The following is a 27,483-nucleotide window of genomic DNA, read 5'->3' as shown; positions in this document are numbered from 1 at the left end:
AAACACCCCAGCCAGCTGTGTGAAAAAACGTATATATTCAGCACGCACTCAATACAGCATAGCAACAAAAGCTGTCGTTTCCTTAAAAAACAGAGGAACACCCAACTTCCAAAACAATCACCAAAGCTTCCAAACCTCTCCCCACCCTACAGCCCTGATACTCATCCTTCCGCCCCGAACAAGGCAACCAGTGACCCCAGCACCGCGCATCCCTGCCTGGCAAGGGACAGAGGGGGGTCCTGCCGCAGCACCCAGCTCCTCCCGCGGAGCCTGGGATGCTCCCAATGGAGAGAAGCCTGGCCAGCAGTTTGCTCCCGTGCAGTTATTTGGGACACCCCCCTTTCCCCCCACCAAAGGAAACAGAAAGGAGGGCAGGCTCTGGCTGCAGCCCACAGCATGCGCCAGGGAAGAGAGAGGATCCCATCAGTGATGCTGGCAGGGTCCACGCTCGAATCGGCATCTCCGTGTCTCTGCTTTCTGCTGGAGGTGGGGGACGAGGCTGAGCAGGGGGAGAGGAGCAGCAGGGTGGCAGGGACAGGGGCTGGCAGGGCCCTCACGCTGTATGCAGAGGGGAGGTAGATCGGCTTTAGGGACCTCCTGCCCAGGAGGATGCCTTCTCGGACACCAGCTCCGGGCGGAACAAGCCCACCGCAAGGCCCTGAACACCCACACTTGCCTTCTCCCGAGGGGAAGGCACCTCGGAGCCTGTCCATGCCATCGGAAAGCCTTTTAGCCCTGAAACTGCCTCCTGCAGGCAGCTGGGGACCAGCCTGGAGATGGCAGCAGCGACCCGCGGGGCAGGAGGGACCCCAGCTCCAGGCCGGACCCCAACCCCAACCCGTGCCGTGGGGATAGCGTTTGATGCTCTGTGTCCCCCCCCCTCCCCAGGTCCCCGTCCCCAGCGTGCCCGTTAGTCCTGCTGCTCGTTCATCTCCATGTCGGACACCAGGATGTTCTTCTCGGCCGCCTCGCTGGGGTTGGACGTGGTGCGGCTGTAACGGGCGCTCTCGAAGGCGCCGCGCTCCGCGCTCCGCCGCCGCTTGTAGAGATACACAGCGACCCCCAGCACGGCGCCCAGCGCCAGCGCCGACAGCACCACCACCGCCACGGCCGCTGTGTTCTCCGGCAGCGCTGCGGGGCGAGAAGAGGCTGCTGAAGGAGCCGGACCCCTCCTGCTGTCCCACAGCGGTTCTGCCCCTCTGCTATGGTGACCCCCCCCCCCCCCCGCAGTCTGGAGCCCTCAGTGCAGGAAAGACACGGACCTCGTGGTCCAGAGGAGGGGACACGCAAGTGATCAGAGGGATGGAGCACTCCTCCCTGTGAGGAAATGCTCTATTGAGAGAGTTGGGGTTGTTCAGCCTGGGGAGACCTTGTTGCAGCCTTTCAGTTCTTGAAAGGGACTCATAAGAAAGATGGGGAGAGACTAGGGCTTGTTGCAATGGGACAAGGAGTGATGGTTTTAACCCTAAAAAACCTAAAGGTATTTTGGGGTGATGGGGAGGTGAGACTGGAGGAGAGAAGCATGGAGATCTCAGAGCAGCTTCCAGTGTCTGAAGGGGGCTACAAGGATGCTGGAGATGAACTCTTCATCAGGGACTGCAGTGATAGGACAAGGGGTGATGGGTTCAAACTGGAACAGGGGAAAAAACATAAAGGTTTTTTAACCCTTCAGGTTTAAAACCTGAAAGAGGGAGATTCAGGCTGGATGTGAGGAAGATCTTTAAAATGAGGGTGGTAAAACACTGGCACAGGTTGTCCAGAGACATGGCAGGTGCCCCAGCCCTGGAGACATTCAAGGCCAGGCTGGATGTGGTTCTGGGGAACCTGGTCTAGTTGAAGATGTTATAGAATCCCAGACTGGTTTGGGTTGGAAGGGACCTGAAAGCTCATCCAGCTCCAACCCCTGCCACAGGCAGGGACACCTTCCACTGGAGCAGCTTGCTCCAAGCTCCTGTGTCCAACCTGGCCTTGAACACTGCCAGGGATGGGGCGGCCACATCCCTCAGCCTGGCCTGGCACTGTGGGCAGGGACAGGGGAGCCTGGCAAGGGACTGGCTGGACACACTCCTCCATGGAGGGATGGTTCCTGCTGCTGGAGAGCCCTGACTGAGGGCCAAAACCACCTGGAAATGGCATTTCCCACCCGCAAACATCATTTGTTTGGTTACTGATACAAGGCAGGCACCAGGTCCTGTTCCTGTACCCAGGCTAAAGGTGACACTCACCTGCCCTGGAAAAGCTGCTCTCCTCCACTGCAACAGCAACACAGAGAGATGAGTGCACGGCCATGGCACCCTCCCCTCTTCCCAGTGCCAGCCCCACCAGCCCCACTGCTCTCAGTGCTGCACTAGATGGACACAAAGTGATGCACCCGCATCCTCTGGTGCTGCTCCACCACTGCATTCATCCTGCCCCAGCCACTCAGACAAGCAGAGCCCACCACTGAGCCCAGTGGGGACCTGCAGACCCCAGCCCCTACCCCTACAACCCGCTATCCTGGAACTGGCCAAAGCAGAGCTCTGCCTTGCAGCATCCTGCCCCGACCCCCAGCTCACCCCACATCATCCTTGGCACAGCAGTGGGGGTCCCTACCTCTGGGGATCTTGCAGATGACCCCCATGGTGACGTTGGTGCAGGAGCCCAGGCGCCACACGCCGTTGCTGCTCTGGATCCAGTAGCAACTGTTCTGGCTGAGCATGCTGGGCCCCGTGTCGTGCTGGCCCCAGTTGGAGTAGTTGACGGCGGTGTTGTCGTGCCAGACCAAGGTGCCACCTGGGAAACAGGAGAATTACAGCTGAAGGGGACGCCCCATCTGTGGCCTGGTTCAGAAAGCACTGGGAAGGTGTGATGGAGTGATGGGGAGGTGAGACTGGAGAAGAGAAACTGCGTGGAGACCTCAGAGCAGCTTCCAGTGCGTGAAGGGGGCTACAAGGATGCTGCAGAGGGACTCTTCATCAGGGACTGGAGCGATAGGACAAGGGGTGATGGGTTCATACTGAAACAGGGGAAGTTTAGGAGTGATGGAGTGATGGGGAGGTGCGATAGGGCAGTGGAAAGGTGTGATGGGGAGGGCTGATGGAATGATAGGGCAATGGAGAAGACCAGGGCATCTTCCTGAAAGTGCAGGCTCCAAGTGCCTTGAGGAGGCTCTGGCCTTTAAAGGCACCACTGCCATCCCACCAAGCCAGAGGTGGACACACATGGCACATGTGCCACTGGTGCCACCACCAAAGACATCTGCTCACTGAAGACCTGCTGGGAATTCACGGTGGTGTCTGGAATATATAAAACCTGACTTCTTCCTTTGTACCTTTGGGGTTGAAAGTCATGCCCAGCCAGGCACCCTTGGATGGACCCTCATACGCCTGGAGATGCTCCCACACGAAGACGTTCTCCATCTCATCCTGGATGGACAACACTGTGCCGCCAACTGCAGGGGAAAGAGGGTCAGGGAAGCACCCAGACCTGAGGATGGAACTTGGGAATGGAAAGGATGCATCACCCCCTCCACCCCCACAGCCCCCTCTCATACCTTTCTGGCACCTCTTCATGGCGTCCTTCTGCCCCAGAGTGATCTCCATGTGGAAGGTGTAGCAGTGGTCCCGGAAGGGGATCCAGGATGAGTCCTCCAGTGATTTGGGACAGCTGCCACTGTAGCTCCACTTGTGTGTGCGGGGGACACCTGGGGGGCACACAGTGCATTGGGGGCAGCAGAAGGGTGCAGGGTATCACAGAATGGTTTGGGTTGGAAGGGACCTTAAAGCTCATCCAGTTCCAAGCCCGTGCCATGCGCAGTGACACCTTCCACTAGAGCAGCTTGCTCCAACCTGGCCTTGAACGCTGCCAGGGATGGTGACAGCATCCTACAGCACGCTGGGGATAGCACAAGCCCCACAAGGACACACACACACAGAGTGCAGAAGGTCCCTGGTGGGATGCCATCTCCAACCCTGCATCCCACCCGGTCTGCCCCACACCAGGCCCCCCACAACCAGCACCTGCTTGGAGTTGGCAGATGCCCCCCTGGAGCTTGGTGTCGCAGCCGGCCGTGCGCCAGGTCCCATCCACATCCATGTAGGAGCAGCCGGAGACCTGCTTGGGCTCCCCATCCTGCCAGTTGGCATAGAAGAGGTTCTCCTCCGTCAGCCAAGAGTAGCTCCGGCCTCCCTGCAGAACCAAGGGGAGGAGAAGCTTTGGGGGCTGCTGTGACCTGGGCTGGGGACCCCCTTTCCATGTATTTGCCCCCTTCCCTCACCTCATTGTTGGCCAACCCGATCCAGAGCGGAGCACGCAGGCTGCTGACGGCCTGGGTGAGGAACGCCTGGCTGTAGGGGTCGGGGATGGTGGCCAGGGTGGCGTTGAGGGTCTCGCAGAGCAGCAGTGCCTCGTGCCACCTGAGGGGCTTCTGCAGGACGCGGTAGGTGCTGTTGTGGTAAAAGAGGGTGCCGGTGGGCGAGGGGGGGTACGGCGTCCGCGCGGGGCTCAGGGACGGGTCTAGGGGAGCAAAGAGACATGGTCAGAGGGCATGGAGGACACTCAGCTCCTCATCCCCACCCCAGGCATCCCCCAGAGTGACCGTGGCAGCTCTGTGCACAGGGCATGGGACCAAGGGACGTCCCAGTGTAACCGGGGAGAGCAAAGAGGCCACATCCCCATGGGCAATGAGCGGTGATACCCCAATGCCATCCCCACCTTGGAACCATCCATCATCCCTACGGACACACCAAGCCAGGCTGGGGTGCACAGGTCTGGGGTTACCCCACAAACACCTAGGACCAGGGACATCCCACACTGAGCTTTGGGGGGGGAGCAACTTCATGCTGAACCCAGTGCCTCACCGCAGGATGGGGCACCAGGGTGGTGGTGGCAGGTCCCCAGCGAGCAGTAGCTGGGGCTGTCCCCCTCGTACCTATGCTCTGCTGGCAGATGTAGCCGTGCTTCTCCTCCGTGCAGCTCCGGTCATCCCAGCGTCCCGTGAAGTGCGGGGGAGAGCCGTGCCACACCACCACACAGTTAGTCTGCACGGACAAGCCATGAGGTCAGCACTGCCCTTAGCATGGCCCTCCCACCCCATGGATACCCCTACCCTGCAGGAAAGCCACCCCAGCACCCTAAAACCTTCCCTCCTAATACAGGTGCCCAGAGAAGCTGTGGCTGCCCCATCCCTGGCAGTGTTCAAGGCCAGGTTGGACACAGGGGCTTGGAGCAAGCTGCTCCAGTGGAAGGGGTCCCTGCCCGTGGCAGGGGTTGGAGCTGGAGGAGCTTTGAGGTCCCTTCCAACCCAAACCTGTGATCCTCATGGTGGGACACAGGGATGCTCTGGGGGGGGGTCACTCACTGGCTTGTCACGGGGGCTGGAGGCGCTGCATCCCGAGGGCTCTCCGGGTGCCCAGCTCACGTGCTGCAGCGGCTCCCCCACCACCCACTGGAACTCCCTCTGGGCGTCGTGGAGGCCGATCCAGAGGTCGAAGGAGACGTTGGGCAGCATGGATGTGATGAAAGCTGCAAGCAACTGGTGAGACACTGAGGACCACCCCCAGCAGGTCCCCAGCCAGCGGTGCCAGGGGGAGGCAGAGGGGGGGACCTACCCTGCTCCAAGGGGCTGGCAATGGTGGCCAGGACAGCACCCTGGCTCTCGCACGCCTGCTTCGCCTCTGGCCACTTCACTATCTCAGCTTTGTCATGGCCATTGAAGCTGAAACACTGCACGGGTGGGGGCATGGGATGGTTCGGGGGGTGCAGCCAGCCCTGTACCCTCCCCACTCAACCACCACCCCTGCTCTGCCCCAAGTCCTTCTCCCCTTTGCACCCAACTTGCCAGCCTCCCAACCCCTCCTGCAATCCCACACCTCTCCCAGCATCCATGTACACCCACCCCATCCCCTCCCTGCATCCCTGCACATCCCCCAGCATCATCCCCAGCCACCATCTCAGCCACCCCATCTCCACCTCAGAGTGGCCGTCCCCTCTCCGTCCTGCCCTACCTTGCTGAGGAAGGGAAGCCAGCCACGGGGACAGCCCCCACTTGAAGGAGCAGGCGGTGGTGGGATGGAAGGCTTTGCCATCGTCCCATTGCTCCGCTTGCAGATATAGGGCAGCGCTGTCATGCACTTCTGGTCCCCCCAGTCCTCTGTGGGGAGGGACAAGCCAGGCATGACCCCCCCCCCATTGCACTGGGGTCGGGGTATCTCTGCTCAGCCCCAGTCCCTCCGGAGCTGGATCCTGCCCCTCACCTCTGCTCGCTGTCATGTACACGCACTTCTTGTCCTTGTTGATGGGCCGGGGCTTGCCCGGTGCCCAGGAGACAAAGTTGAGCAGGGACCCATCGGACCACCTGGGGAAGGCACCAGTGGCAGCACAAAGCCAAGCAGTGACTTGGTGAATGGGACCAGCTGCACACCCTCACCACACCACTGCCCTCTAACGAGGGAGGAACCTCCAGGATGAGACCCCTTGGATGCAGGCACTGAGCCAAAGGCTCTAAGAGCTGGGGACAGCGGGATGGGGACGTGCAGGGATGCAGCGCCTCTATCTCTGACTTACTTGAACCTCCCATCGCTCTCATAGGTGTGCAGCCCGATCCACCAGTGCTGCTCCTGGCCCCTGGAGAACTGCACCCGGAGAGGACACATCAGTGCCTTGCAGGGACGGCGGAGTCCTTGGGGACAATTGCAGCCACTTCACGAGCATCATCGTGACCCCAACAGAGTCCGGCTGCCCCCAGGTCCCTCCAGCAAAGGGTGAAATAAGCAGGGGAGGGAGTGGAGCCCAACAGTGACATCCCCATCCCCTGGTACCTTCTTGAGGTTCTGGCCCAGGAAGCGCAGCTCAGCCTCGCTGTGCACTGATGCCAGCTCTGCCTGGAACCAGCTGCAGATGCGCTGCGCCTGCACCCACGTCGAGTGATGCTCAAAGAACTTGTACTCAGCCTCCTGGTACTTCACCCACTCTTTGCTGCCTGCAGGCAGGGACCAGTGTCATGCCACGGCCGTGTCACCCCTGCCACAGCCACCAGCACCCACCGCCCTGTCCCTCAGTCCCCTGCTTTGTTTTTGCCCTGCTGCTGCAGCTGAGGAGCCTGATCCTGCCTGGTTGTGCAGCAAGGGGCAGCAGCAGGATGCTGGGGCTCTCCTCCCTCCTATGACCCTGGACAGGATCCATCCGTCTGGGGACACAGGGCAGGGATGTCCCACAAGGACCATGTGGTGGGTGGCAGATGCCCAGGGAGGATGGTCCATGCTGGATGGACACAAGCCTGTGACCAACGCACCTTGGGTTGTGATCTCTGGCTCCTTCACATCGACACCTGGTGAAAGGGCAAGGGGAGGCTTGTCAGGGGGTGGGGGCCGGGGTGCAGACCACCCGCAGGCTCCAAGCGTGGGATGGCCTCCTGAATCCCCCTGGGATGGAGAGTGCCTCTCCCAGCCTCTGCATTAGGACTCATCACATACAACAGAATCCTAGAATGGTTTGGGAGGGAAGAAACCTTAAGGTCATCCAGCTCCAACCCCTGCCACAGGCAGGGACACCTTCCACTGGAGCAGCTTGCTCCAAGCCCCTGTGTCCAACCTGGCCTTGAACACTGCCAGGGATGGGGCAGCCACAGCTTCTCTGGGCACCCTGGGCCAGTGCCTCAGCACCCTCACAGGGAAGAGCTTCTGCCTAAGAGCTCAGCTCAGTCTCCCCTCTGGCAGGTTCAAGCCATTCCCCTTGTCCTGTCCCTACAGGCCCTTGTCCCAAGCCCCTCTCCAGGTTTCCTGCAGCCCCTTTAGGCACTGGAGCTGCTCTAAGGACTCCCTTTACAGAGCCTTCTCTTCTCCCATAACAGAGGGTCCCCTCACACCCTCTGCACGACCCTGCATCCCACCCTCCACCAGGTTACCCAGAGCTGAAGGGTCTGGGGGCCTCCCGGTCGGTACCTTTGGGCAGTTTGCAGATCCAGTCCAGCTGAGCTTCGCACTGCATCGGCATCCACTGCAGGGAGGCCAGGTCCAGCACCGCGCAGCCCCGGATGTCATCGTCATCGTAGTTACTGCGGTCAAAGTTGTGGTAGAAAAACTGGGGGTCGAGAGAGACGGGTGGGGTTGGGCATTTCCACCAGGGCCCCATTTGCCCCCCGCTGCACCCCAATTGCCAACCATCCTGATGGCCCCCCATAGACTCACCCCCAGGCCATCGCTCCACCGCCAGCTCCTGTCCCCCGCCGGGTCCCGCCGGTTCAGGCCAATCCAGAACCAGTGCTGCTCGTGGAGCTCCGGCTCTGACTCCCTGCAGGGAGCCAGGGGGAAGGATGAGGACGAACCCCCTCAAACAGGAGGGTTTTATATCGAATATAATGATATATATATGTATATATATAATATAATATAATATAATATAATATAATATAATATAATATAATATATAATATATAATATATAATATATAATATAATATAATGATATATATGTATATATAAAATATAATATATATAATATATTATATATTATATAATATAATGATATATATATGTATATATGTATATGAATACATGTACATTTATATACAGATATCCATTTATAACCTGGCCTTTTTGCTTGCTTTCAAAGCCCGCTGTCCCCGCAACACCCAAAGGCAGTACCTTGGGCACAGCAGCTCAGGGCTGATGGAGTGTCAAACCCAAGCTCCATCCCCAAATTACACCAGATTTCCTGCACTTCTCCTTTTGGTGCAGCCAAACTGAGGCACCTTCAAGCTCATGCTCAGCCAGCCACATCCATGCTCCATCCACGGGGGTGTGGGCTCGTACCAAGCGCACTTGGGCAGCAGGACATGGGCCAAAACCTCACCCAAAGATCTTGTTGAGGGTGTTGGCGACGAAGTGCTCCTCCTCGTAGCTGCCCAGGCTGAGCAGCTGGGCCCCCAGCTCCCGGCAGAACTCCTGTGCTGCGATCCACGTCTTCTTCTCTTGCAGCTTCTCATAGTTGAACACCTACGGAAAGGACCCTAAGATCAACCAGCTCCAACCCCTGCCGTGGGCAGGGATGCCTCATGCTAGACCACGTTGGCCAAGGCTCCAACCTGGCTTTGAACACTGACAGGGATGGGGCATTTACCACTTCTCTGGGCACCCTGTGCCAGCGCCTCACTGTAAGGAACTTCTTCCTTATATCCAACCCTGACTCACCTTGTAGCAGTGCCGGAGCTTGGAGTTGGAGCTCCATCCCGAAGGACAGGCAGCGGTGAGGCTGGGTGTGGGGTATGGCCCGGGCAGCTCAGGGTTCACCGGGGTGCCCAGGTTCTGCCGGCAGATGTACTTGGCCTTGAAGGTGCTGCAGTTCTTCACCTCCCACAGCCCCATGGAGCTGCCGGTGGCCAGGGCCACGCAGCCACCCTTGTTGTAACCTGGAGCGCTCGCGGGAGCGGGGGGATGCCTGCCTTAGGGTCGGACCGTGCCAAGCGGCACAGCCAGCACCCACCCTGCATGGAGGGGATGTCCCCATCCCACCCATGGCCACCTCCTTACCGGGCTGGTCGCGGTTCCAGTGGGTGTACATGACCTCGTCGCCGCTCAGCCAGCGGAAAGCGCCCGTCTCGTTGATGTCCTGCAGCGCTGTCCAGAAGTACTCCCCATCCCAGCCATAGATGAGGCTGCTGACATACGCCTGCTCGAACCTGGAGAGGCAGCAGGGACGGGTGATGCTGTGAGCGGAGGTGCTGAGCAGCCCAGCATGCAAAGCCCAAGTCCTGGGGTCATACCCTGCCATGGGGGCAAACCCACCACCACTGGTGCGGCACCGACCTGTTGGTGATGGTGACCAGTGTGGAGCCGTAGTCAGAGCACGTCCTGCGGGCATCGCTGTAGGGGACACGGTCCTCACCCAGCCAGAAGCAGGAGGGGCTGTGCCACTTCCAGCCCTGGGGATGGGTGACAGGGAGCATCCACCACTGCTCACCCCAGCCCATCCCAGAAGGATGGGAGCAAACCCAAGCATTGAGAGCAAAGTTTCCCCATCCCCCTGGCACCACTGCTGCCTTCTCCTGGGCGGTCTCTTGCCCTCGGCCACCCCAGCTTGACCCCACTCAGCTCTGAGCTCTAACAAACCCCTGCTCCCGAAGGACGTGGCTGCAAGGGAAACAAACACCCAGGCAGCTTCAAAGCCAGGGAATGTCTGTCCCTGCCGATGTCCAGCCCGGCTGGGGTGCAGGGAAGGGAGCACAATCCTCCTCTATACGCCATGGGGCTGAATCCAGAGCAAGTCCCACCGCAGCCTGCTTTAATCCCCCGCCTTGTTGATGTTGGAGCCTCTCCGGGGCTGCAGACACAATAGCTCCTGTCTTCTGCCAGAGCAGGGAGCGGGGCGGCCCTGGGGCTGGCAGCAGCCGTGGGGAGGGATGTAAGGGATCACCCGTGAGAGGAAGAGCAAGGGTGAAGGGGCTTAAGGGGGGCGCTCAGGGAGCCTCCAGGCACAGGAGGAACCATCACCAGGGCTTTATCCCAAGGCTCGTGCCATCTGCAGTAGCAGCAGCGTGGTGGGGAGGAAAGCACCTTTGGGAGACCAAGAGGGAAATTACCCCAAATCCCACTTTTTTAGCTCCCAAATTCCTGCTCCTGCAGCCTCTCCCCAAAGTTAAGGAAAAGGGGCCAGGACCATCAACCCCAACTGCTGCCCCCCGCTCCTGGCATGCCCCTGCATCCCTCTCTGCCTCTGCTTTCCCACTGCCCAAACCTCCATCCCCGCCAGCTTCCTTTAAGGCTCTTGCAAAAGTAAAGAGCGCTTGAAAAGGGGGAGAAAAGCAGCAAAGCCACCAAGAAAACCCAGCATGGGGTGGAGAGGACCGGGGCTGATCATCCAAGCAAGATGCTGCCTCGTCTCCCTCTGCATCTGCGTCTGGGTGCAAATGTGAGGATGAGAAGGATGGGAAATGCCTCTCCTTGGTTCATGTATCACAGCCAGCTTGTTCCCCACTGGGCGCATCTCTGTTGGGCACCCAGGGTACCGCTGTGGCTAGCAAGGCGGGAGTGTTATATCTGCATGGGGACACGCTATTAGCCCTCAGGACAAGCGGATGGGTGATGGCAGCACATTGCCACCAAGCACCTTGTCCCCAGCACTGGGATTCCTCTGGCTCTGGCTGGCAGCTCCCATAGAGCCAAGGTTTGCCTCTGCTGGGCCAGGGGGAAGGAACCCATTGGGGCTGTCACTGGTGTGGATGCCAGTGCACGCTGGCTTGCTCGGAGATGCTGGGAGCCGTTCAAGCGCTGGCGGTGCCAGCCTGGCTGCTCGGAGCCCTGGGACAGGCACAAAAGCGACTTCCCAGCGAGCGTGGGAATGGGGTGGCCTCAGCTCAATGGCTGGGGAAACTGAGGCAGAGCACGGTCGGGTGAGAACCCACCACTTCGGTGGCAGCATCCCTGCAATGCCCGTATCCCGCCTGGAAAAGGCAGCCTGCCATCGCGCCGAGCACGGGGCCGGCAGCTGCCTCCGTCCCACGGGTTTTGGCATGGAGAGAGGCAAAAGGAGAAAGGAATACATTAACATCCCTGCTGGCAACCAGGCCAGCCCCAGAGGGAGGATCTTGGATGATGGAGACGGGAGTTTTGTCCCAGTTTCCTCCTGCGGCCTCACGCAACCTTGGAAGCGAGGGGCTGAGCCCCCAAGCACAGCAGCAGCTCCCGGCGCTGCTCATCAGGGCTGCCTGAAATGGGTTTGGGGAGAGGCCCCCCGTATCCCTGAGCATCAGTCAGAGCCGCATCCTGCCCCGGGTCCCCCTCACCTTCCGGCACCCGTGGTCATCCTCCTCCTTCTCCTGGCTCACCCTCCCGGGCTTTTTGCAGATGGATGGCAGGGTCTGGTTGCAGGGACTGTCATTCCACCTCCCCTCCTGCACAGCATGGAGAGAAGCAGGAGTGAGCTCATCCGGGGTATTTCCCAGACCATCCACCCCCCCCTTGGTTCCACAGACTTTGCTCCCCTGCACCAAATCCCCAAGGATGCTGTGCTGGATCCCTCCCATCCCAGCCAGGTCCAACCCCCTCTGGAGATGCTCCCCAAGGTATCCCTCCATGGCCATGGGGATGCTGCCGGATAAACCCCTGCGCAGGCTCTCACCGGTCCCCAGATGGTCACACAGTCCTCCAGGCTGTCACGGAAGTTGTTGGGCTCGAAGGGGTGCCAGTACGTGAACCGCACGGGGGTCCCATCCGACCACTCGAAGTTCATCTGCAGCTTGAGGTCATTCAGGCCAATCCAGAGCTCCTCCACATCTGCCGAGACAGGAGGGTTTGGGGCTGGAATTCCCTCCGCTTGGCTGAAACCTCGCAGAGCCCCCCCCCAGCACACGAGCCCCAATGATGGGACCGGGTCTCTGCAAAGCACCAAACCCCACGGCAGGGCTCAGCCTCTCAGCCCAGTGGTGCCAGCAGGACAAGGGAAGGCAGCTCCTGCCTGCAAGGAGTGGGCAAACAGGGACGTTTGCCAGCAGTTTCAGTGCAGAACGGTCAAAGTCTGGACCCACAGGCTCAGGTCCAATGGTTTTCAACCATTCCCTCTCATCCCAGTCTGCTCCTAGCCTGGGATGTCCCCCTCCTTCATGCACCCTCCTATGGCTCCTGCCTCCCCCAGCACTAACTCCATTCATTCCTCAGCCCCTCCCCAGTGCCCACTGGAGTCTGGGTCCCCTGATGTCCCCATGGCAGGTTTGGCTACCAGGCATTTCCCTTTGGATAAGGGTTGGGATGCAGGCTCGCTGGATGGGCTGCACTTGTACGGGAGCAACAAAACCCAGCCTGGGGTGACCCTAATGAGGGGTGGCACAAGCAAGTTTTTCCCATCTTTTTCTACATTCAACCAGCTGGGCCTGGTGCCATTCCCAGCTGCAGCTGTGTGCTTTCCTCCTAAGCTCTGCAGGCTCCCGGGAACAGCTTTTCCATTTGCTGGATGGAGGATCCAAGGAACACATCACTCCCAGCCTGGGCTTTCCACTCCCTTCACAGCCCCTGCCTAATTCAGCTTCACAGCATCACACAGAAGTGATCTTCCCATGGACCCCATCAGCAGGGATGCTGCTGACACAGCAGCTCCCCCTTACCTTGCTTGACCTGCTTGGTGACGAACTCCAGCTCGGAGAGGGTGTGGATGCTGACCAGGTCCCCCCCGCTCCGCAGGCAGGTCTTCTTCGCCTCCTGCCAGCTCTTCTTCTCTCCCACCAGACGGTAGCAGTTGGACTGGAAGGGCTGCCAGCTGGGCTCACAGTCCACCTTCACCTCCGACCACGAGTCTGGCACGACACAGGGCAGCTTGAGGGCTCCTGTCCTGCTCTCCAGCCTTGGCAGGGAGGGGATCATGGGGAGGGAGTCCCTTGGGGTGCTCAGGACGACCAAGGCAAAGCAACAGTGGGAAAGCTACAGCTAAAACGTGACGCACGCTGGCAAGGTGCAGGCAATGGTGGCTTTAGAGCTCTGGGGACAAAGAAAGTCCCTTTTGTTTGCAGAGGAGCAGAGCAACCCACCCCATGGGGACCATGGGGGACCTCCCACTGCTCTCCATTCCCCTACCAAGCACTACTCATCTAGACATCCCACGGGAGCTCAATCACTGCTCCACACATCCAGGGTACCAGCGAACTGGGGACACCAACGGCCATCTCCATGGGAAGCACCCCCTGACTGTGCCGGGATGGGAGCACATCCAGCTGGAACACGGGACCACCCGTTCCCATCACTCCTGGTGCTGCTCACCCGTCAGGAACGGGTCCACGGTGGCGTTGGGCTTCTTCTTGCAGACATAGGGGAGAGCGATGCCGCAGTCGCGGTTCTGCCACCCCCCGGAGGACTCGGTGCGGATCACGCCGCAGTTCTCCTCACTGGGGTTGTCGGGCTGGTCTGGGGTGGGGGATAAGGGGGGACACGGTGCTGAGGAGCTGGGGCAGAGCACGAACAAAGGGGGTCCTTCTGCCCCACAAGCACCCCAGGGTTAGAGATGGGCGCCTGCGGTTTGGGACCACTCCTCAGCCACACGCCAGTACTAAGCTTGGGTGCAATGACCCTTTCCTGCTTTCCTGTAGGACCCCTTAAGGTATTGAAAGGCTGCAGTGAGGTCTCTGGAGTCTTCTCTTCTCCAGGGGCTTACAGGAAAGCTGGAGAGGGACTTCTGACAAGGACATGTAGTGACAGGACAAGGGGGAACGGCTTCAACCTCACAGAGGAGAGCTTTAGGGGTGGTGGGCACTGGCACAGGGTGCCCAGAGCTGGAACTGGATGAGCTTTAAGCTCCCTCCTATCCCAAACCATGATTCGATGACCCCCCAAACAAGGAAGCTCAGCCCAGGTTATCCATAAGGCCACCAGGCACTTGCAGAGGAACAATTCCCACTCGGGCTCCTTGTGTCCCCCCATAGGTCCATGGATGTCCCAGGCTGCTCCACAGCCCCATGGCGCTCTCTGTTCCATGGGCCCATCTCCAGTGCTCACAAGGCTGTTCCCAGCACCCCCATTACCACCATAACCCCTTTATCTCACCACTCTCCCAGTTGAGGTACTTGAGGGGCGAGTTGTCCGACCATTGCCAGCCTCCATTGATGTCCAGGTCATTGAGTCCAATCCAGAGCGTGGAGCTGTACCCAGTCAGCAGCCCTGGGGCCAACACAGCCAGAAAGGGCAGGATCAGTGTCCCCAGCTCAACCTGTCACCATCCCCATGCCAACCCCCGGGGCAGGCAGAGCAACCTGGCACCCAGGTGAGGATGAGTGCGTGCCCAGGCTGCCATTGCCTCACCATTGATGTAGGTCTGCTCGTGGATCTCGGTGATGCTCAGCAGGTTGGCCCCTTGCTGCTCGCAGCTATTCCAGGCCTCCCTCCAGGACAGCGTGGACTGAAAGTTGAACTGGTAGCAGCTGTTGGTGAGGTGGTCCTTGTCCCAAAAGGTCTCACAGTCGTTGCCTGTGGGGCCAAGGAGGGTGAGCACCCATCAGAGTCCCATCCACGGCTCCAAAACCCCCCATTAGCCCACTGATAAACCCCAACACCCAGGCTGCTCCAGCACTGCAGGCTGCTGGCAGGAGGAGGGATGAGGCAGGAGGCAAAGGGAGAGGCAGGAAAGCTCCCAGGAGGGATGAGCACCGGGTTTCTGCTTTTCCCCATGGGATGCATCCCCAGCACTTACTCTTTATGGGGCAGAAGCCCCATCGCTCGTCCTTGCCGTAGTCCTGGGTGGTGGCACACCAGAGATGCCCATCTTCTCGCCCCGTGCTGGTGCACTCGTGAAACCATTGGTTGTCGTACTTGAAGGGGATGGTGCAGGGCTTCCCGTGCGAGTTGCCCTGGATGGTGTAAATCTCTGGTGGAAAAGAGGAGCCCCTGCTTGAGGCTGTGTCTATGGGAGACTGGAGGGACTCTGGGATGAGGGGTGCTGGTGTGGGGGGTAGTGAGGTGCCCACCTCCCATCACCCCAATCCAACTAACTGGGACCAAGCTCCCCGGGCAGGACTCAACTGCTCACATTTCAGGGTTGGTTTTGGTTCACAGAATCACAGAACGGTTTGGCTTGGAAATGACCTTAAGATCACCCAGTTCCAACCCCCTGCCATAGGCAGGGACGCCTCACACTAGACCAGGTTGCTCCAATCCCCCCCCAACCACACTCTTTAACAGGGATGGGGCAGCCCCAGCTTCTCTGGGCACCCTGTTTGGGTTATGGGATACCATTAATGCCCAACGAGGCATTACCAGAGTAGGGCACGGAGCACAGGTCCTCCTCGGTGCCATACGTCCTCCACTGCGAGCCACGTGCCTGGTCCCCTCTATCCAGGGAGGAATTGCCCGGGCGGGCACTGAGATGCTGCGAGAGCTGCTCCCCGAGGCCGCGGCAGCTCCAGCGCATGTTCACCGACTCCCGGTCGCACTCGTAGGTGGCCAAGGGGTGCAGCCCCACCGTGGCATTGGCCCCGTGCCACGACACCCCCAGGCACTGCATGGCCCCCACGTTGAAGAGGCGATTTCGGGACACCCATTTCCACTGCTGGGCCGGGGCGCTGGTGTTGCAGCCCTTGGAGAGTCGCACCAGCGAGTCCTTGGTCTCCAGGCAGCCCTGAGCACCCGTGTTGTAGATGAGGAAGACTTTGGAGTCTGGGGAGGGGGGGAAAAAGAGGTGAAAAGGGTTAAAGCAATGAGTAAAAATTGAGAACATTGGGGCTGTTCAGCCTGGAGAAGAGAAGCTGCGTGGAGGCCTCAGAGCAGCTTCCAGTGTCTGAAGGGGGCTACAAGGATGCTGGGGATGGACTCTTCATCAGGGACTGGAGTGACAGGACAAGGGGTGATGGGTTCAAACTGAAACAGGGGAGGTTCAGGTTGGAGATAAGGCAGAAGCTCTTCCCTGTGAGGGTGCTGAGGTGCTGGTGCCCAGAGAAGCTGTGGCTGCCCCATCCCTGGCAGTGTTCAAGGCCAGGTTGGACACAGGGGCTTGGAGCATCCTGGCTCCCATTCCACACACAGCAAGTTTCAGGGCGCACCCCTGGGTACAGCACCCAGCATGCTGGGGACCACCACTTCCCTGGAAAAATAACCCCAGGGATTCATCGAACCATGGAATGGTTTGGGTTGGAAGGGACCTTGAAGCTCATCCAGTTCCATCACCCTGCCATGGGCAGTTTGCCCCAGTGGCTGTCCTCAGGGTGATGGGCCCCAAGGATGGGTGTTTGCAGCAAGTGTGGCATCCCCACAAAGCACCAGCGTTTGGGCATCGGAGCCAACAGCATCATCAGAGCTGTTCAAACCCGAGTTCAGTTCCCAGCAGCAGCAGCACCCGGCTGCAGGAGCCCACGCCAATGGCTTCGGCACCGGCCATCTGCTCTGGATGGAGGAAAAGAGCAGGGAACAGCGAGCGCATCCCTCATTTTTATGTGTATCTGGGGACCTGGTGCAGCAGAAAGAACTCCGGGGTGAATCTGCCATCGCGTGAACAGGGCGCGATGGAAACCGCCTGCACGCAGCCACAGCTCCCGTGGGCACAGCCCCAGCAAACGCGGAACGCCGCGTCGGGACCCTCCGAAACCCCGGCCCAGGCGCTGGGAGGCGGGAGCAGAGCGAGGGAATCGCTGCCAGCAGATACAGCACTCGTGCAGCTGCGGAGGGGAGAGAGCCCGATCCCAACCCCGGCTCCACGCACGCCCCACGCTCCAGCCCTGCATCCCCACGGCAATCTGAGCCCCAGCATCGCCCCAGCGCGTCAATCCATCCCAAAGCCTGGATGAACCAGTACCCCCGGCACGTTACACCGGGACACACGGCCCCAGCTGACGTGTCACTGTTCAAACATCATTTATTCTTCCAAACTCGTATTTCTAAGCTGAAAAGTCACCCGTGGGGACCCCGAACAGCCACTTCTTGCCTCGCCAGCCCAGCACAAAGCAGCACATCCACAAGACAACTCCTGTGGGGTATTCTCTGCTTCAAAAGCAGCCCATTTGTTGCTCCAGCACAAGCACTCACCAGAAGTCAAGGCGAGCTCTCAGGCCCTGCTATATTTAGCTTGGGTTTGCTTTGGGTTCTTGCCATTGTATGAATGTTTTTTGGGCTGAAAAGGTTTTCATTTCCTATTCCCCCCCACCCTCACCCTGCCCCAGCTATGTTATTGCAGGCGGCTCTGCTGCATTCGAGCAACAAACACCCCTGCTCAGCAAACTTCCCTGCGCTGTCTCTGCGGGGGAATAAGAAACGGAGGAAGAAAGACACCCCCAAGACACCCCCCCTTCATTCCAGAGCTCCAGGAAAGCAGTGATGTAAAATGCCCATTCCCCAGCCGAGGTGACATCAGTGATGACCTCGAATAAAGAGAAGCGAAGCCTGCTCGCGCGGTGGTCCCCAGGGAGCAGAGGCTGTGCACGTGCAGCAGGAAAAGGCACGGTCTGCGAGAAGAAACGCTCCATTTCTCGGAACACATCCTTCAAATCATGGCAAAAGAAGCAAAAACTGCAGCGGGGCCCATTTTGGCTGCCTTCAGGCTGGTCCCTTAAACCGGGGCCAGCTTGATCCCAACCTGGACATCAGGAGGCATCATCATCCTCCCCAAAACACCCATCTCACCGTGCCAGCATCTCCCATGGCATCCCCATCCCCATCACCGCAACCCATCACCAGGGACATGGGGGACACTTTAAGCACTTCTGCATCAGTGCTGCATCCCGATGGACCCAAGTATCAGCACTCGGTCAGGATGAGGCCTCCCTGGGCCACAGTGCTCTGGAAGGAGCCAAACACCAGCCCACTGGTCCTGGGAATAGGAAAGGCTGCTCCACCACGAGCATCAGTTAGCAATTAGGGTTCAGCAATGGGACACCCTTCTCCATTTATCTGCTCACCTGGATTTGAGGGAAAACACGAGCAGCACATTGGGAAGCCCTGGAGCCACCCCAGGAGCTGGCCTCAGGGTGCTCAGCACCGCACTGGGGCTGCGTGGCACTGTTGCAAGGACGAAGCATGGGGCTCAGAGGAAGCCGTCCAGACCGGAGGGGCAGCCCCAGGGCTGGAAAAGCACAAGGTATCATTTAACTCTAAAAAGAGAAGAGCTGGAGGGAGGAAATTACAGGCTGAGGGTCTGGGGCTGCCTCCGCACGCTGCGGGCAGCTCAGCCATGGGCCCTGAGCTCCAAGCAGGGAGATGCCACCCAACGTGTCCCCTGCTCCATCCCTGCTGAGCCAGGAGGAACGGGAAAGCTTCAGCACCAGCTCAGCCTTCACCCCTCCCTGTGCCCCCATCTTCTCCCATTGCAAATGTGCCGTGCGCTGACGTCAGCGAGGCTGGAGCATGGGGACCACCAGCACCAGCTCAACACACATCAGCAAAGGCCCGTGCTGTGCTTCACCCCAAAAACGCTTTTCTTTCCTAGAACCATAGAATGGTTTGGGTTGGAAAGGACCTGAAGATCAGCCAGTTCCAACCCCTGCCATGGGCAGGGGCACCTCGCACTAGAGCATGTCCAACACTTATTTATAGGGAATTCGGGGATGATTCGAGCCCTGCTGGTGTCCATGACATTGGACAGGCCCCTGATGCACCAAAAGGAGCTTCCAGCCTCCCTGACCCCTGATAGGCTTCAATGCTTATGGAGCAAACGGCTTCCAGTGTTTTCTGCATGGTCCCAACCATCTCCCAGCCACTCCAAGATGCAGCCATGGACACCGGGTCACAGAGCTCCAGCACCACCACCAACCTCAGCACCGAAACCCAGCACCCAAGCGAGCTCTTCCTTCTCCCACCCAGCTGCTGATGATCAGGATGGATGCAGAGTTGGCTGGGATGGGACAAGTTTGTATGGATGAATCCCTTCTCCCAGCCTGGTATCCTGCAGAGCAAACGCAGCCCTCACACACTCCATGCCTCTCCCTCCTGCATCCTACATCTTTGGAGCAGAGTCTTCTCCGAGCAGCTCTGCTCCATCGTGTCCTGCTCCTCCTCCTGCTCCTCCTCCTGTGCAGAGGAACTGAAAGCAAAGCTTTCAGCAAGGATGCTGTCACACAGACACCAGGATGCTGCCTCTGGCTTACTGGGATGAGCATGGAAACCAGCTGGTGCTGAGGCAGCGGCATGGTGGGGACAGCGGGGAGCTGGGACTGATGCTTTCCTCTTCCTCATGGGAAATACCGAGATGCTCATGCTCCAGCACAGTGGGAGAAAGCAGCCTTGGAGCCAGTGGCTGAGCTCTGCAGCGATGGAGAAGCTGTTCTCTGGGGCAGCCTCGAGGGAGTTTTTACCCCCTGTGCCTGCCTCCACATCCTTTTTCCATCAAAAAAAGCAGGTTTTTAGGCAGCAGGAAGTCAGAACTGAAGGAACTGAGCTCAAACCTTTCCCACCCCACAGCAAGCAAGGAAAGCTTTGCAACCTGCGACTGGGGGGAGTGTGGGCAGCACCAATGAGACAGGCAATGGGGATGGGGAAGCTCCAGGGGACAGAGGTGACCATCAGTGGTGGCAGACATGGAAAGCACTGCAGCACGGGTGTCCCTGCCCCAAGTGCATCCCAGCCTGGCCATCCACACCAGGACACCCAGAGCATCCCTGCTCTGCTGCATTTGTCACCCTCCCATCACCAGCTGCAAATGCAGGGAGTAAATTCCAAGAGGGAACTGAAGCTACTGCTGGAGCCCAGTCCTGGTTATCCCGGATGGATACAGTCACACTGGTCCCAGCATGGCAGTGCCACCCGGGTCTGTGCCCGCGTCCCTGCCATCCCTTTGGCCCTCTGGAGGATCATCGTGGCACCCATTTGATGGCAGAACCCCATCCAGCTCCATTGGTTGCTCGAAACACCCAGCCCCAATTCTGCTTTGGGCAGGAGGCTGAGCAGCCACTCCAGGAGAAGTTGATGCCATCCCCAAGATCCTGGCGTGGATAAGAGCAAAAGCACGGCCACTGCCATAAGGAGTGGCACACAGAGCAACGCGGATGATGCTCTCCGTGCTGCAGACACGGCCATGGCTGTGGTTTGCTCCCAATCACCTGGCAAAGGCTGCAGATCCTCAAAACCCAGCATGGTGCTCCAGGCACAGCAGCAAATGGGGCTCCTAGAATCAACCAGGTTGGAATTCCAGCCGTTCCTCCCCACTGCCAAGGCCACCACGAACCCATGGCACTGAGGGCCTCGTCCACACGATGTGTGAACACTCGCAGGGATGGAAAGGGAAGCCATGAGGGCTCCAAGACCCAGACCCCCACGTGAGGAAAGCCAACCTGCTGAGAAACCCCTTCCTTTGGATTTGGGAGCCTATGGAAAAGCTTTACCCGCCACATCCTGCAGCAAGAAACCCACCCTTCACTCACATGGTGCATAAAGAAACCTTTGAGCCTGAACCTCCGGCTTTCACATGCTCCCACCCATTAGAAAACAGGGCACAGGAGCTCCCTGCTCCAAACCAGCAGCTTTCCAGCCTGTTATGCTATGGGTGAGCAGAGGCTCCAAAATCCACCCTGCGGTGATGGAAGGAAAGCTGTGGGAACTGGCAGCTCATTCACAAAGTGGGAACGCACCAAGCAGCATCAAACAGCAGATCAGGAGCAAACCCCCCTGGAATAAAAGAATACAACAGAAGAAGAAGAACAAGGCGCTGCTCATGGAATACACAGCCCTGCAGGAGGAGAGGGAAGTGTTGGGACAGGGAGAGACCCAGGAAGGAGCCTGTGCACTGCTCCAAGGGCTGGGAAGGGGAAGTGGTGCTAAGATGCTCCAGTGAGAGCTCCCGACAGCAGAGTTGAGCATCCCTGCTGCCATGGACCACGGGGTATGAGAGCAGCTCCAGCCCATGGGGAAGGCATCACTGCTCTGCCTCCCTCGACAGCTGCCTTGGGGCATCAATAGACTCTTACTGGCTTAAAGAGGAACCTCAGATTTAAAAGGCAAATCTAAAAGGGAAGGAGATGCAGATACCAGCGGCCCCAGGGCACACCATGAGCGCCTGGCTCAAGAGGGGGCACAGGCACTGCTCCTGTCTGCTCAAGAGCTGATGGCAAACACCAACCTCCTCACCCCTGATGCTCCTCAATTACAGGTCTGCATCCAAACAGTGATGCTGCCCAATGTCCTGCAGACTCCCCGCAGCCCAGCACATCCCCAGGGCTCAGCTGGGGCCAGAAGCAGCTCTGGGTGCTCCAAGCCCAGCTCCAGAATCAGAATCCCAGACTGGTCTGGGTTGGAAAGGGCCTTAAGATGCTTCTGGATCTTAAGCTTCTCTGGGCACCCTGTGCCAGCGCCTCAGCACCCTCCCAGTAAAGAACTTCTTTATCTCCAACCTAAATCTCTTCTGTTTCAGTGTGAACCCATCACCCCTTGTCCTATCGCTCCTGTCCCTGCTGCAGAGCCCCTCTTCAGCATCCTTGCAGCCCCCTTCAGACACTGGAAGCTGCTCTGAGGTCTCCGAGCAGTTTCTCTGCACAGCCCCAGTGTTCTCAGCCTGTCCATAAAAGGGGTCGCTGCCTGGATTTGCTTTTAAGCAACCTCAGGGAGCAGGAGCAGATCCCTCCTTTCTTCCCAGGGAAGAAAGCGAGGCTCCTGATGGCCTGGCTCAGGGCATGAAGCCGCAGGACCTGCGCTTGGAGCTGAGCAGCTCCTCTTGGCTCGCCAAGAAGCTGCTGTTTATACGGTGGGAGCTGCATGAGACAAGCTCCTTACTTGGCTGCAACCGAGCAGGCTACCTAGCACCCTGCTCACCCTGCTGCTCGGAAAGGCTTTGGATGGGGTCCCACATTCTGCACTGCAGCCTCTCTGCAGGCATTCAAAAGCCCATTCTCCTGCACCCGGCCTGGGATGCAAACAAACACATTCCACAGGGAACGCTGGCCTATGGGCAAGTCAAGTGACGCAGCCACCGCAGGGGACAAGGACCCCAGCATCCACCCTCTGGTACCCAGAGCCACTTCAGGCCCCGGGCTCACATCCAGAGGGAGAAATCCCAGGTTTGCTGACTGCCTGGGAATGCAGGGGGAGGAAGGCAGCGCCATCCATGTAACAGGCTACAGGACACAATGGCTAGGATCAGCAGGAATATCCTGTCCCATATACATGTTCTCTTCCAGCCTGGCATCCTCAGCCTTGTCCTGGGGATGGCTCTGGCTCATCTGACCACCCTGACCTGTGCACCCCACCAGCACCACAGGCCCCCAGGCAGCAAATCCATGGTCACATCCAGGGATGTGATGGGATATGTGGGACACATGTCTGCATGGATGTGGCTCCAGCACAGATGGCTGAAAACTACCATTCTTCTCAATACTATTGAAACTTCCCCCTCCCCAGCAATCATGCTCTAAATCAGACATTTTCATAGCATTATCATGGAACGGTTTGGGTTGAAGGGAGCTTAAGATCATCCATTTCCAACTCCAATGGCACTGGCAGGGACCCCTTCCACTGGAGCAGCTTGCTCCAAGCCCCTGTGTCCAACCTGGCCTTGAGCACTGCCAGGGATGGGGCAGCCACAGCTTCTCTGGGCACCCTGGGCCAGCGCCTCAGCACCCTCACAGGGAAGAGCTTCTTCCTAATGTCTCATCTAAAGGGCTTCATCTCCCCACTCCCAGCTCCAGCATCATCCTGCAAACCTACTGCTTTACATGGAAAACCCCATTTACATCCCTGCTGCGACAGCACGAGGTGCAGCAAAGGATTGAGCTCCCAGCTTGGAAAATACCCCGTGCCCCTTGCAAACAGCCAAACCTTTGCTCCTGGGCTATAGAGTACCCTTAGGAATTCACAAGTCAATCCCCTCATCATTTTGTAATCCTTAATTCATTAAAGATGGATCCTTTAAGGAAAAGCGCATCTGTGTGGGTCCCGTTTGGGCTCAGAGCAATCTGAAGAATGAGAAAAATGTTGATGCTCTGCGGGCTCGGCACAGTTCACAGCAACCAAACCCCGGCTCCTCGCCTGCACGTGAAGGACATCTCCCAACCGGCTTAAAACACCCATAGAGGAAACAACAGGATGGGCTCCAGGGGCTGCTCCTGCTCCCACCTGAGAACTGGGTGCACCGGAGCAGGGCACGATGCACTCATGATGCACCAGAGCTGCTAATGTGGGCAAAAGCCTTTTGCTGCCCTCCTCCTGCTCTGGGTCTACCCATTGGATTTAGCAGACAGCAATCACAGCCCCTCAGCCGCCTTTTGCTTTGATTTGGGCGCACAAAGCTTCCCTGGAAAACACTTAAGGATGCAGAAGGCAGGAGCGCGCCTCTGCCCTGGGGAAAGGTGCAAAACCCGGCCAGAAATAAAGGCAAAGAGAGAAACCTGCAACGTGGCTTTAACCATCACCAGGACCTCAGGCCTCAAAACGCGTTCCCATGTGCAAGGTGCTGCCTCGGGGTGGGAAACCTCATCCAGTGGCTTTGGGGGAAGGTTTGCACTGAAGGGTCAATGTCTTTGCTTCTCATTGCTGTGACTTGCGCAACCTCAGTCTCATCCTGCTGAGGCAGCGAGGTCCCATTGCCGGGCACTCGGTCCCTGCACTCCCAGCACCAAAACCAACATCGCATCCCCCTTCCCTCCTAAATAATCCAAAGAAGATCGAGTTATCACTTCTTGGAGCTGCATTTGCTGGGCAACAGCAAAACAGGGGGGAGGTTCACGCAGAAGCTGCTCTGTTTGGTTTATAGGCTGTAAATTCTCCTTGGGGTCACTTCTGCTCCCTCCCCTCGCTGCAAAGCTGACACGGCAGCTCCCACCCATAGTCCCATAGGCATAGATGAACCGGATCCACGTTGGACACATGAAGCTGACTCAAAGCACCAAAACACCACGGGGTCCCACATCAACAGCAGGACCTCATCCTGCCTGCAGCCACAGCAGGACAGGCGCTGCAGCCTCAGTTTCCCCAAGGTACCCAAGTGATGCTGCAGAGATGGGCAGCCGGTGGTGACATTCCAACGAGGAGCCACAAACCTCCTGCTCCAGTTTCCTGGTTGTCCCGGAGGCAAGGATTTGGCAGGAACCCCTCACGAAGCGGCAGCTCTGCAGGGAAAGCAATGCTGTCTGCTGGGCCAGCCCGCCCCAGAAGCATCCTTGCAAACAACAGGGATTCTTGGAACTGACCCATCCCAGCAAGGATCCTTTTTGAGCTGCAAACCCAGCCTGGTGCTGGGGGACCTCGGATGTGGCACCTCCATCGGCACCATCCCCTTCATCCCCTGGGTCCAAGCGAGGATGATGATGGGGAAAGCAGTGGAGACGTGGGTGCATTGAGGGTGCCAACACGGTGCTCGGTGTGAGCAGCTCAGCACCGAGAGCTGGAGCCAGCTGAAAGCTGCCTTGTTCCTCGCCCTGCCCCAGTGCAGGGACAGAGCTGCCTCTGTCCTGGTGCTCGCCAGACCTGGATCCCACCGGCATTTCTCAGGGTTAAGCAGCCAGAATGGGTCCTTACAGGTAGCTGAGCCCTGCTGGAATCAAGCAATCCCCTTGAAAACCACAAAAGGAGGAGGAATTCATGGCCCTCAAGTAAATTATGGGGAGGTTTAACGGGAATTCAGCTGCAGGATGCTGGGGGTTCGGCTGTCTCCAAACCCTGGCAACCGCTCTTCTGAACGCTCTGGGGTACAGGGGACTCCTTCCCCATCACCTCCTCCTTTCTCCACCTCCAGCTTCTCCAAGCCGTGAGCCCCCAAAGCTCACAGATCCCTCGTCCGGCATGGGCTTGATGCCATCGGGATCACACCAGCAACATCAGGTCCTGCCCTGGCTATGCTCAGCCCCAGCGAGCTGCTGGGCTGGGAAGAGATGGATAAACAGGGGCAAGGCAGGGAGCAGGGCAGTGCCCTCCCATCCCAAATCCGCTTTGGATTTGCTAAACATACTTGAACAAAACAGGCCGAGGGGTTATTTTCAGGCAAAAGCAGCCAATTGTGCTCTTCTTTTAATAAGTAAAGTTTCTCCACCAGGCCAAATGAATCCAAGGCAGCAACAGGAGCAGCTCCTCACTGCTGGGACAAACTATCCCGGGGTAAAAACTGTCTTAAACGGCAAGTCCAGGGCTGAGGAGCCTCAAGCGTTTGGCGCATGGTGTTTCCAGAAGGTTTTAAACCAGAATACGGCCAATTGATTGCGAGAAACTAAGGTAGAAAATAAAGAAGAGGCTGCGAACAGCCCGATCGCGCTCCCTCTGATGGGAATGGAAAGGGGGAGCAGGATGGGAGATGGAGGAAGCCTCCAACAAAACCCTTCGGCCCCTTCCCGACCTCCCGCTCCGCGAACGGCGCTGCCCGGGGAGACAAAAGGAGCGGGGCTGCGGGGCGCTGCGGGCCGGCGGCTCCCATCCCCGCGGAAGCGTTTCCGCCGTTTTGGCCAGACGCGGCGCGGGAGTCAAACGGGAGAGTTCATCAAAGCGAGCGGACGGGGCGGGGGGGGGGGGGGGGGGACGCGACGCGGCGAAACTGGAGAAAACAAAACGCGTCGGCAGGAACGGCGACCGAGCGAGGATGGAGTAAAACAAACGGCGATAAACGGCAACGGAGCATCCCGGGAGGAAACAAAACCGCAGCAACGGGAACTGCATTGGCGCGCACAACCCCCCCCCCCCCCCAAACGGGCGGTTTGGGGGGTACCCCAATAATAAGGGATAAGGGAGGGGGTCGCGGTCCTACCTGGGTGCGCAGCGCCGAGCACCAGCTGGAGGCCGAGGAGGCAGCAGAGGGGGGCGCGGAGGGGCCGCGGTCCCGCGGAGCCGCGCCCCATCCCCGGCCGCACCGCGCTCCGCTCCGCGCCGCTCCGCGCCGGGCCGCGCCGTCCGGGCCGGGGGGCGGGCGGGGAGGGGGAGGAGGAGGAGGAGGAGGAGGAGGGGGAGGAGGAGGAGGGGGGGAGGGGGAGGGGGAGGGACAGCGCCAAGAGGGAGGGGAAAAAAGTTTTAGAAAAAGTAAAATTGGGCGAAAAAAGCGGGGAAAAAAGAAGGAAGCAAACGCGGAGCTCGCGCGCGCGCCGGCGCCAGACGCTGCGTCAGCGGGACCCGCACCCCATGGCCATGGGTCCCCGCATCCCCAGCCCCACGTCGGGTCCCGCCTTCCCCTGCCCGGCCCCCGGCTCCTGCCGGCGTTGTCGGGCGCAGCTCTGGGTGTTCGCGCTCTGCCTGAAGGGAGGATGGAAGAGGACGGGATCGGGCTCTGCTCCCGAGGAACAAGGGATGGGACAAGAGGAACCGGCCTCAAGCTGCACCAGGGCAGGTTTAGATGGAGCTGAGGAACAATTCCTGCCCCAGAGGGTGCTCAGGCATTGGAACAGGCTGCCCAGGGCAGGGCTGCAGGCACCGTCCCTGTGAGTGTTCACACCCTGTGGAGATGAGGCCTCAGTGCCATGGGTTAGGGGTGGCCTCGGCAGTGCTGGGGTAAGGATGGATTTGATGTTATTAAAGGGCTTTTCCAACCTGGCTGAGTCCAGGGTTCTTTCATCCCAAGCACTGTACTGCTGAGCCAGCCCAGCTGAATCCTGCTCCATCCATCCTGCAGCACAGAGCCGGGCTGCTCCTGTCTTGCCTGTGGATAGTGAATGCTGAGGTCGGACACAGCTCATTGCACCTTCCCTACCCCAAGAGTAACCCCATCCCTCCAGCCATGGAGGGCTCCAGCTTCTCAGTACTCCAGTGAGGAGCACAGGAGTCACAGCGTCACAGAGCATGAATGATGCGCTGGAGGAGCTTTAAGGTCCCTTCCAAGCCAAACCAGGCTGGGATTCTATGAAGAAAGCTTGGAAGGGGTGGGGGAAACATTCATGTTACAGTGCAAAGATTCGGTTGCATCCACAAGGGTGATGCTCATGGTGCCCCTCCCACAGGAGCATCCCTGAGGATGCAGGCAGGACCCTCACTTCCTCCTCAAGCTTTCAGGGATTTGAGCAGCCCTCAGTACATATGTACAATGCCGTGATCCGACGAGGCCAAAGGGATGGCAGCGCTCCCTGGAGCGGGGAGCAGGATCTGTCCCCAGCCACGCTGAGCCAACCCCGTGTTGTTTGGCTGTTCCTGCAGAACTAAATGAAGCAAGG

General features: G+C 58.9%; 1 protein-coding gene across 1 annotated transcript; it reads right to left on the bottom strand.

Moving 5' to 3' along the window:
- Nucleotides 1-910: 910 nt before the first annotated feature.
- Nucleotides 911-26,184, bottom strand: MRC2 (mannose receptor C-type 2; the record flags this gene model as incomplete). The annotated part of the gene is made up of 30 exons (XM_080633630.1): nucleotides 911-1,131; nucleotides 2,226-2,252; nucleotides 2,593-2,772; nucleotides 3,311-3,430; nucleotides 3,533-3,682; nucleotides 3,999-4,167; nucleotides 4,256-4,494; nucleotides 4,910-5,018; nucleotides 5,339-5,502; nucleotides 5,589-5,703; nucleotides 5,985-6,130; nucleotides 6,234-6,334; nucleotides 6,544-6,611; nucleotides 6,798-6,958; nucleotides 7,271-7,306; nucleotides 7,920-8,058; nucleotides 8,166-8,268; nucleotides 8,829-8,971; nucleotides 9,167-9,384; nucleotides 9,506-9,654; nucleotides 9,782-9,897; nucleotides 11,758-11,865; nucleotides 12,093-12,247; nucleotides 13,072-13,260; nucleotides 13,721-13,864; nucleotides 14,501-14,614; nucleotides 14,756-14,920; nucleotides 15,144-15,317; nucleotides 15,707-16,105; nucleotides 26,094-26,184. 30 exons carry the CDS (start codon nucleotides 26,182-26,184, stop codon nucleotides 911-913), a joined length of 4,413 nt encoding a protein of 1,470 aa, XP_080489756.1.
- Nucleotides 26,185-27,483: the final 1,299 nt, after the last annotated feature.

Source organism: Psittacula echo (genome assembly GCF_963264785.1).
Source record: "Psittacula echo genome assembly, chromosome: 23".
Classification (NCBI taxonomy): domain Eukaryota; kingdom Metazoa; phylum Chordata; class Aves; order Psittaciformes; family Psittacidae; genus Psittacula; species Psittacula echo.
The sequence above is the reverse complement of the archived record's forward strand: the minus strand, read 5'-3'. Positions and strand labels throughout refer to the sequence as shown.